The sequence below is a fragment of the Pinus tabuliformis genome, chromosome 1_1 (genome assembly GCF_031772625.1).
Source record: "Pinus tabuliformis cultivar Carrire ecotype Pingquan chromosome 1_1, CPIR1, whole genome shotgun sequence".
Lineage (NCBI taxonomy): Eukaryota > Viridiplantae > Streptophyta > Pinopsida > Pinales > Pinaceae > Pinus > Pinus tabuliformis.
The window spans coordinates 62941021-62952534 of record NC_142297.1 but is presented as its reverse complement, the minus strand read 5'-3'; the positions used below and the strand labels follow the sequence as shown (position 1 = coordinate 62952534).

The window sequence follows — 11514 nt, the reverse complement described above, 5'->3', positions numbered from 1 at the left end:
TTTTTGTGTTCCCAGTGGCCACTAGGATGACTTAGCATGGAGTTGTTGTCATATACCTACAGCTTGAAAACAACTAGTAACTTGACACAGTAAACTTTACCTAAACCACCTTAACAATCCCCCCCCTTAAATTTGACTCGAAGAGATTGAACTCAGCCTAATCATTCATCAACCATATCACACCTAAGATCTCGCATCCCTCCCCTTAATCCAGATACCAATACACTTGCCACCCTGCCACCCTGGTACATCTCTAAGGGGTCCATTTCACAACTTGAAGACTCCATGTGCCACTGCATTATGATCAAAGTCTTAAGGTCTTACAACAATGTGTCCTCTTGAACAACATGTGTCTATCCATCCTCTTGTGCAACATGTATGCCTGAACGATAGGTCTTACAAATTCTTGGGTGAATATACTTTCCTTGGACCAAAACCCCTAGGGTGTTCGGACACTATTAGCGTTATCGCACCATTGCATCCCCCATCTCACACTAGTTCCTTCACTATCCTCAAACCATTAACTCCATCTTCATTTTCTCATCCATACTACCACTCTCTCCTACATCTCTAGCTTTATTAATCCATATCTTAACCCGGTGTGCAATCTCTCATTAGTATAACTCATGTCCATTCAATGGACATCATTCTCATTTATTAGCATACACATCTTCTTCTTTGCCTCTCCTACATTACCTCCAAAACTTGTTTGTCACATTATTCTATCACCCCAACCACATACATATTTCCATGCTCTCTATAAAAACTTTTTCTACTACTTGTTCTGGAGCCTCAACTTTGGTACTTTGTAGTTCAGTATGCTCTATTTGTGACAACATTGTTACGGGTCAATTCATGTTGCAGACCCTAGCTATTGTTTTATTGTAAACAACCACATTTCTTATTCTCATTTGCATTTTGATGGTTACATAAATCTCTTTCATCTAAAGAGTGTCTATCTTTATCTCTATAAGTGGATGTCTTAATTTCTAATTAGCAAAGATCTCACTTATTACTAGACAAATTTAATTAAAATGTTTCTTCCTTTAAATAAATTATATTCCACATGAAAAATCATGAATTCTTACCAAAAAAAACTGACCAAGTAATTTACCATAGAAACAAAAAAATACCCTTATTAATAACTAGATCGTGTAATTTACCTAAATCGCCTGCCCTAGCTACCAGATAAAAGTGAAAAATTAATCTGGAAAACAAAAAATTACATTTGATATCAAAGTTGAACTGTGACGTGATGTAATGATTCGATGATATCAAATCAATGGGTTTTTTCATTGATGGGTTAAAACGTGTATTTCATCTTGATTCCAAACATTTAATGGGCATGAAGTAAAGTTAATGGATTACAAATTCCAGACATTCAATAACCATGGAGTAAAGTTACTCATTCACTTTATACCAATTGGATGCTCAATCCTGCAATTCACATAAGTTCAGCGGTTGCAACAAAACCTCGGTGACATCGTAATTGCCATCCCTTCCGTAACACATTAATTGCAAATTAAAAATTCCATTTACTGCAGAAGAAGAATGGTTGTAATTCCGATTTATGTTTTTCTACATTTTTAACTAAAAGAAAAAACGAAGAGAAAAAAATTTAATTAAAAATTAAAATAAGAGAGCTAAAAAAGTCGTAAGTTAGAATTTCAAAATAGAGATAATGATTAAATTTGAGAGTTTTCGCACCTCATCAATATTCACAATATCAGACCAAAAAAAATTCCACTGTTTTGAAATTTTCTTCATTGTATTTGATGGTAACGCATTACTAACTATGTATAAGGTATTTAATATCGGGAAATATGCACGCAGCTTAACCCAATAATAGACAAAAGCTTAAAAATTATTTAATGCGGAAACTCCCTGTTCCCGTGTTAGTGTTATCGCATTAACCAACATACATATCCTCCGACATTAAATACCATTAGAGGCGCACATCGATCCATTTTGCTTTTCAGCAGGATTTGGTCGGAAAAAAGTCGATTTTCCCGAGTTGTGAACGGTAAAGCAGGGCATCATGATTGTGTATTGACCCCATGGGCCCGATGCACAGAGATACCTCACACGCGGTTTACGGCCCCTATACTTTTAGTAAAGAAAAGAAGAAGGGCGGCGGGAATTATAGACAGAGGAGGCAGAACGAGGGCGTATCAGCGAACATAAACGAGGGTTTTGTTGAATGTCTATATATTTATCTCTGCAAATCCGCTCAAGTTTTCAGAGTAGTTCACTCACAAATTTTCTCCGATCTCTTAAATAGACTTCTTATTAGCAATTTGCGTGCATAGCATCTGTAATCCTTCGTTCAGCTCCATCTATATATATTTCAATCTTCTTTTGGCAATGGCTGCATCATCCTCCACCTCTGCTAATCCCAACAACAACAACTATTACCATGTCTTGCTAAATCACCGCGGTCCTGATGTCAAGAAAACCTTCGCCAGTTATCTCTACCGTCGGCTTATTTCACATGGACTGAGGGTCTTTCTGGATCAGCAGGAGCTGCAACAGGGAAACAGTTTAACAGATCAAATAGTGGGTGCTATTAGAAATGCCTCCGTCCATGTGAAATGCTATAGGGTATTTATATATATATGCATGATCATCTTCGAGATTTGGGAATGCATATCTGGCTGACGCAGTTGCAGCAATCCTCTGTAAGTGCCCAATCATTCAAAACTTTTTAATATATTAAATAGAAATCTGTGTACATTTTTGTAATTCTTCATCTCTGTTCAAATCCGAACAGGAAATAACCGAACTGCGGAGACTTCGGGGAATCAATATGGTTAAGATGGTTCTACCTGATAGAGTTGATGATGAATACTTGGGTTTGCAGCGTCGTATGTTGCAATTACGTAACACTGATTATGGTCTCTTGGAAAACATTATGATGAGGGCGCGCTCACCAAAGATCATATGGCTTCGCTGGGACGACTGCCCCTGCACTTCCCTGCCTTCCTGGATTCCATTGCAAAACCTAAGGGTTTTACAAATGCAAGGGAGGGTTTTGGAAACATTGTGGGAAGGGGAATCGCAGGTAAATTAGAACTATTATCTGAATTAAAGTTTCTGAGTTTATTCACTATCAATATTGCAAATGAACGAATTCTAAGTTGAAGTTGTTGTCTTTTATATATAAATTGTAGTTATGATTTTTAAATCTTGGAAGTCAGAAATTTATGTATATATATATATATATATATATATATATAATTATTGTGATCAATAAACAATGTATTTTTTTTGTTGTATTTTTTGTAATTACTCTTTCTCATATTTCTAACCCTATACAGATATTTATATCTTATAATTGACGCACATGAACATTTTGCAGACACCTTTCCAGTTGCGGGAGTTGGAGATTGATGCTCCCCTCTGCAACTTTCCGAAGTCCATAGGAAGGCTTAAGCACCTTGAACAGATTTTTCTCGATTATGGTGGAAATGAGAATCTTAAAGAATTGCCAGAAGAATTTTGTCAGCTGCGATCGTTGAAGGTCTTGGTTCTAAGGGAGTTCCATGGAAGAAAGTCACTGCCTGAGTGCTTTGGTAATTTAAGCAACCTCCAACACATCGAACTCTATCGGTTCCACGATCTAGAGAAGCTGCCAGAGTCCTTTGGTAACTTGATCAATCTCCAACACATCAATATCTCATACTGCTTGAATTTGAAGATTATTCCAAATTCCTTAGGGAATTTAACCAATCTTCAACACATCGACATGTCAAGCTGTATAGATTTGGAGCGACTTCCAAATTCCTTCGGGAATTTAATTAAGCTCAAGTTTCTGAATTTGGACGGATGCAGCAATTTAACCATCTCAAGCGAATCGCTTGGAAATATAATCACGTTGGAGTACATAGATCTCCACAATTGTGAGAAAATTGAAGTGTTACCCCTGCAAGTGGCACATCAGAGGTCCCTTGAACAATTATATATGACGGGTACAGGTTTAAAAGAATTGCCAAAGTGCAATTGGAAATCTAAGAGATTTGGAGGTTCTACATTTAGGAAGCCTTTCGTTGTGTGCGCTGCCGCCTTCGCTGGGTTATTTAAGTAACTTGAAGGAATTAGTGCTCTTAGATTGCTGGGAATTAAAATGTTTGCCGTCCTCTGTTGGACTGTTGAGTGAGTTGATTGTGTTGATATTAAATGAATGTGCAGTAAGCGAACTGCCATTTAAGAGAGATGGAGAAAAAGAAAGCAGGGTTGACTCTTCCATTGATGAGTGCATGCCTCTGCTCCACTACTTGGAATTGTGGGAATTACCAAAGATATCGGAATTATCTTTTGATAAAAGTGTTTGCCCCAACTTGGGGCATCTCAGAGTCAGCTGGTGTGATGCTCTGGTGGAGGTTGGAGCATTACCTAATGCACTGATAAAACTGGAATTGGAAGGCTGTGCTAATTTGAGGCAAGTAGAAGGGTTGTGTGGTCTTGCAAAACTTCAAGAACTAAAGATTACTATATGCCGCGGGCTGGAAGAGTTGTTAGGTTTTGAAACACTGTTGTCTTTGGAGAAATTGGTTGTTTGTTCATGTCGGAAGTTAAAGAGGATATTGGGGTTTAATGCACAGTTGACAAAGCTTCGCACAGTAGACGTTTCTGATTGCGATGTGTTAGAAGAGCTTGAAGGTGTGGAATATTGTAGAGCATTACAGGAGCTTAACATCAGTGAGTGCCCCAAATTGCATTGGGGTGAGGGAGCATTGGAGCAACTTCACCAACAATTGAAAGAAGGCCTGGTTCTATGAAAAGGATAATTTAAGCACTACAGTCTTTTCTTGACATAATGATATAGATATAGTGATCTTTTGGTTGTTTTCTCGGCCAAGTTTTGCATTTAAATAGTTAGTTTGAACTAAAGTTTGTGTTTCTTTTGGCTGATGGATTAAAAAGTTGGTAAATCACTAGTTAAAGTCCATCACCATTCTCATATTTATCAGAATAGTAAGTTATTTATTTATATAAATATAAATAAATTGGATCTCTCTGAATGTTTAAGAATTTTATAATTTTTTTTGTTTAAAGATAAGAAAGCATTAAGGTAAAAAGTCTGTATTTATAAATTATTTAAAAGTAAATTTTTAATAATATAAATAATTAAACAATTATTTAAATTGATTCAATTTAATATATATATTTATTAAATTGAAGTAATTAAATCTTTTAATTAATTAGTTACTTTTTAGCTATTTAATCATGTTAAAAATGGTTGTTTTTAATATTATTTGGAATGGTAGATTATTGAAATATAATGTTAATTATCAAAATGTACAATTTTATTCATTAAAAATAATTCTTACTTAATTTTAAGCCAAAGATATGGGTTTCCTTTCTTATTACCAAAAAAATCAATTTTAAAAACATTTAAAATACATTTTACAAGAAAATTATTTTAGATTTTTATATTTCGCATAAAATTAATTTAAAATTTAAAATTAATAAAAATAATTCTAATAATAATACATACGAACCCGCTATTTTTAATGAAAGGATCAAATACCCATTTCTCTTAGTTTCAAGATATTTAAATCGGATGGAATGGAATTTGGCTGGACCAAATACCCATTTCTCTTAGTTTGAAGATATTTAAATCAGATGGAATGGAAGTTGGTTTGTTATATGGGAATCCATTACTTTTATTTGGTTTGTTATATGGGAATCCCTTACTTTTATTTGGTTTGTTATATAGGAACCCGTTATTTTTATTTTCAATGGAATATTTAATTATATGTATGAAACAAAGACTTTTTTTTCATTAAAAAAGTTTGAATCAAAATATTTATAATCCAAATATATATAAAAAATAAAAGTGAATTCTTAACATTACAAACCAACTCCATAGTGAAATGTATGTGCAATGAAATAAGCTCCATAGTGAAATGTGCAATGAAATGGAGTGAAAGCATATATAGTTGAATTTCATAACATACTCTACAAAATTCATGTCTTAGAATCTCCAAACTACTCTCCAATTGCACTCTATCAATCTATACCATCAAAGATTTTGTTATTCTAACGACTTTGACAAGTTTTACTAAAATTAATTGGTTAGAAGTATAAATTTGGATTTTCCAACTTCTACGTATTTCCTATAAAGGATTTTCTCATGCATTTTTCATAATTTCTTTGTACAATAATATCTTTAATAAAGGCAACTATATAGTCTTTCTCATGCATTTTTCATAATTTCTTTGTACAATAATATCTTTAATAAAGGCAACTATCTAGTAATTATTTTAAAGAAGCTACCTCAAACAGATTTTGATTTTTCATATACATCATTTATATGTTTCAAAATTTATTGATCCAGGTGGATGTTGGTGGCCACCCACCAACCCATTTGGACCCCCACAACTGTCTCTTTCAGTCTTTTCAGTTTCCTTAATTGTAGCACAACTTACTATTTTTAGCAGTTTTTTGGGTCCTGAACTTCCGGAGCCGTTTTGAGGCCCTAAACGACGTTTTTTTGCCCTTCCCAAAGTGGTAGTTCTCGGATAGATCTTTCTAACGAGCTATCGTACGCGTCAAACGGAGATCGTATGCCAAAGTTACGACCCCGGGAAATTGATGTACCAATTTACCCAAACGGGGCCCACAATTTGGCGTTTCATCTTCTAGGGTTAGGTTTCGGGATGTGAAGGGTTTTCCATTGTTTCTCAACAATAAATAGGCCTTCGAGCCTCATTGTAACACAGTTCGGAACAGTTCAGAGGCATGTAGCCGCACATCTCTTCTCAGAGATAAGCTACCATCGCCCTAGCTGGTTTATTTCCATTTCTGGTTGTAAGCATATTTCAGTATTCTCCATTAATGAAATGAAGCATTATTTCCGCTGCACCTATGTGTTTATGGTTATTGCATCTCTGTATTTATGGTTATCTCTGTAATCTATTGCGTTCCTGTTTAAATCCGGATCAGTGGTATCAGAGCAGTCTGCTTTTTCTCTGTTTTTCTTTGCATGTCCCCAACGAGGTCGGGATATAAGGAGTTAGGGCTTGAACTGGTCGAACCTTTACAAGACCAGCCTCGCAAATCCCGACGGCCTCCCATGGCAGATGAGAAGAAAGACGAGGGGGCAGGAGATCCTATCAAAATCTTGCTCGAAGAAGCGCTCGAGCGGCAAAGGAACGCGATGATGGATAGCTTTGCACAGATCCTTCAGCGGCTACCCAGAAGCGACGCATCGGCTTCCAGCAGCAACTCTGGAAACGCCACACCCTTGAAGGTACAAGTTAATTTTGAAATCCCCATATTCGAGGGTAAAATAGACGCAGATGCCGTAGATAAATGGTTAAATCTACTAGATGGGTATTTTTCTGTTCACGAATTTTCAAGTCGGGAAAAGATTGTTTTTGCTCTTCTCAAAGCAGCCCCCCACGTCAAGGACTGGTGGGAAACCTACTGCGAGCAGAAGGATGAAAGTACAGGCTCACTATTTTCAGCCGCACCCACTTGGAATGACTTCCGGGATGCCATCAAAGAGCAGTACTACCCTGTCGGAAGCTATGAGGACAAATACATCAAATGGACCACACTGCGGCAGGGACGAGACCAAGATGTGTCTGAGTTCACAAACATTTTTCATACCCTTCGCACACAGTTGGGTATCAAAGATTCTGAGCTGCATCTGGTACTCAAATACCGCGGCTGCCTGCACAGATACATCCAGGAAGAGATGGTGTTCTTGAACATCTCCTCGCTCGGCACGGCGTACCGATATGCTGTCAAAATCGAGCAAAAGTTCAAACAGAAGAAGCGAGACTTTGGATCTGCAAATCCGAAGCCCAAAGGACAAAGCCAAGGCGGGGTAACCCAAGACAACCCGTCGAAGCCGCAAGAAAAGAACAACACCACGAAGCCGAAGAAGGACACAAGAAAGTGGTGTGAGTTCCACAAGAGTCCCACTCATAACACAAGTGAGTGTCGGACCAAGCAGTCGCTGGTGGCCGAGTTGAAGGCTTCCGAATCAGATGCATGTTCCGACCCTGAGCCAGAACCCGACAAGGGGAATGGTAAAGGGAAGCAGATCATTGATGCAGATCCTAGTGCCACTGTTGCCACCGCCAAGATCAAGAAAAATGAGCCCGAAGATCCAGAGGAGGGGGAGCGTCTTTTCCACTCACAGATGTGGGTGAAGGGTTCACCGTTGCGATTCATTGTCGACAGTGGTAGCCAAAAGAACCTCATTTCAGCAGAGGTCGTGAAGCGGTTGGGCCTACCGACTACACCACACCCACAGCCGTACAGTATCGGGTGGCTTCATGAAGGACGAGATCTCAAAGTTCGCCAGCAGTGCCGCCTTCCCTACAGCATCAAACCATTCACAGACGAGGTATTGTGTGATGTTACACCCCTGGATGTTTGTGATGTATTATTAGGCCAGCCATACTTGTGGAGGCGACATGCTGTGTATGAGTCCAGGCCTCGTGCTGTCATTATTTCTTTGAATAATTCATTATACAGGATACCGGAGGTAGCCCCACCTACCGCCACATCTTTGATCACTACTAAGAAAGGCAGCAAGCTCATATCACAGACCAGGAAATTCATCTGTCTAGTTCACTCCCAAAATAAGGGGAAGATCGTTGCTACATCCATGACCCCTGCAAAGGGTTCCTCTACACAGCAGCAGCAGCAAAGGAATACGGTCATGACAGAACACAGGAACAACTTCTCCTCATTCACAGGGGTACCACATAAGCTTCAAGTGGGCAACAAATTCTGGTTGCATCTGCAGAGAGAACGCCTTACCAGAACCCATCAGAAGCTCAGACCACTCCGACATGGTCCTTACAACAGTACCAAGGCTATGGGGAACAATGCTTTGGAGCACATCATTCCTCCATTCCTTCGCCTGCACCAAATGTTCAATGTGGACCATCGTCGACCATGCTTCCCACCATCACTGGACACATCAGAGATTGCAGGACAAGTTCAGCAGATGGAGGAACTCAACGCAATGGGGACCATTGCTTCCTAAGGGGGGAGGAATGATCCAGGTGGATGTTGGTGGCCACCCACCAACCCATTTGGACCCCCACAACTGTCTCTTTCAGTCTTTTCAGTTTCCTTAATTGTAGAACAACTTACTATTTTTAGCAGTTTTTCGGGTCCTGAACTTCCGGAGCCGTTTTGAGGCCCTAAACGACGTTTTTTTGGGAATCTGGGGGCAACATGGGTTTATAGATCAATGTTGCCCTTCCCAAAGTGGTAGTTCTCGGATAGATCTTTCTAACGAGCTATCGTACGCGTCAAACGGAGATCGTATGCCAAAGTTACGACCCCGGGAAATTGATGTACCAATTTACCCAAACGGGGCCCACAATTTGGCGTTTCATCTTCTAGGGTTAGGTTTCGGGATGTGAAGGGTTTTCCATTGTTTCTCAACAATAAATAGGCCTTCGAGCCTCATTGTAACACAGTTCGGAACAGTTCAGAGGCATGTAGCCGCACATCTCTTCTCAGAGATAAGCTACCATCGCCCTAGCTGGTTTATTTCCATTTCTGGTTGTAAGCATATTTCAGTATTCTCCATTAATGAAATGAAGCATTATTTCCGCTGCACCTATGTGTTTATGGTTATTGCATCTCTGTATTTATGGTTATCTCTGTAATCTATTGCGTTCCTGTTTAAATCCGGATCATTTATACTATACATAATTATTTATTTATTTTTTAATTTAGATTTTTACAAATATCTAAAATATAAAAAAAAAATTTTCAATTTTTATAAAATTATAACTTTCTTTTTTTTAGCGGAATCGGTAATGGTGGTGGTATCGTACTTGCGTTACACGGTGTCACGCCCTCTATTCTTTTTTCGTTAATTGGCAAGGGTGCGGCACCGCCTAAGTAGCTAACATGTTTCATTGTTAAGTTACTTTGCGAACTACGCCTAACATTCATCATATTTCATTAACAATATTAATGTGCGGAATTCATTAACATTATAAACATATAACCATAAACATCAACACAGTAGAGAGGACCCCATCATATGCAATAATAATGTTTTATTATGATTTTGTGAAAATTACAAGTGATCGGGAGCAAATGCTCCACCGGCGTTTTACCCGTGTCATTTGCCAATGGGCGCCCACCTCGTACCGCCTTGCACGGTGGTCGCTCCCCACACAATCCACACTTCATCCAAACTCCTTGCACGAGTCGAGCGGGCGCGCCTTCGTGCGGCCCTCCACCTGAACTCCTTCACCCAAGTTTGTCACACTGTCGGGCGGGCGCCTTCGTGCAGCCCTCCACCCGAGTTCACCGTCGGGCAGGCGCTTTCGTGCACCCTCCACCTGAGTTCACCAATCGGCGGGCAGACGCCTTCGTGCAGCCCTCCACTTGCACCTCCAATCGACGGGCGGGCACCTTCGTGCAGCCCTCCACCTGTATACCCGTTCACCAAAACTCGTGCGATATCCCGTGTCCGCTTGCTTGATGAGCGGGCGCATAACCTGCGGTTATCAACGCCTTCACTGCGACTTACTTCGCACCTCCACGAGCTACTCGATGAGCGTTGGATGATTGATCGAATGTGATCGAATACCAAACCTCCCCAATCGCACCATGTATTTGTATGGCGGGTGGGCGAGTCGTGCCACCCGGCCGATTCGTTCACCTAGCTCGGCCGACTCGCCTTCGGTTTGTAAAACTTGTTCCATATGTTGGTCAACCAGCCCATCACACGGGACCACCCCACCATCACTCGCCTGTTTCACAACTTCGCATGGTCCTCCGCGGGTGACTCGTTTAGCCTACCCGCGTATAAACATGCAATCGAACTTCGCCCACATAACATGTCTCGCCTGTGTGGTCGCCTTTCTTTTGTTTCGTTCAACTCGTCGAGTTGGTGGGCGCGCACGTGCCACCGCGGAGCCACAGGGCGTTACACACAGTGTCGAATCCCGATGACTGCCACTATAATCGCTAGGAGGAACCGCTTAGCCCATAAGAACGACCCCTCGAGATAAGACGAGACTTGAACCCGTGACCTGCACAACAACACGAACGACTTAGCAGACTCTTTGCTGGCCACGAGACCAAACCCCTAAAGACTTATAAAATTATAACTTTCATTTCAAAATAAATCTTTAAAATAATTCTTAAAATATCAATTTATTATAAACCCAAATGAAAATTATAAACATCTACTATAACCATTTTTAATTTTTAATATATTTAATCTTTTTAAAAAATTCAAATAAAAATAAAAATATGCACATTAAATATATTTTAAAATATATAAAAAATTATATTGAAAATCAAAATTTATCTAGAATATTTCTCTTAAACAAGAATTCTCTCCCACGATACCACAAAAATACTACAAAAGAAAATGTGAAAATGTTAATTGTATAAGGGGGCATGTTGTTTTTAACCCTTTAAAGGATGAAGTTAAGGTGGAGATACGTTAATATGACTCAAGTTTAAATTGAACCATTGAGTTTACAAAACAAATGATTTTGATGAAGTCTTTAC

The 11514-nt window shown here is 39.3% G+C and overlaps 1 protein-coding gene across 1 annotated transcript; it reads left to right on the top strand.

Moving 5' to 3' along the window:
• Positions 1–2619: 2619 nt before the first annotated feature.
• Positions 2620–4842, top strand: LOC149211571 (uncharacterized). The gene is made up of 3 exons (XM_089390460.1): positions 2620–2678; positions 2771–3061; positions 3359–4842. The coding sequence occupies exons 1-3, from the start codon at positions 2643–2645 to the stop codon at positions 4082–4084; spliced, it is 1053 nt and encodes a 350-aa protein (XP_089246586.1). The 5' UTR covers positions 2620–2642; the 3' UTR covers positions 4085–4842.
• Positions 4843–11514: the final 6672 nt, after the last annotated feature.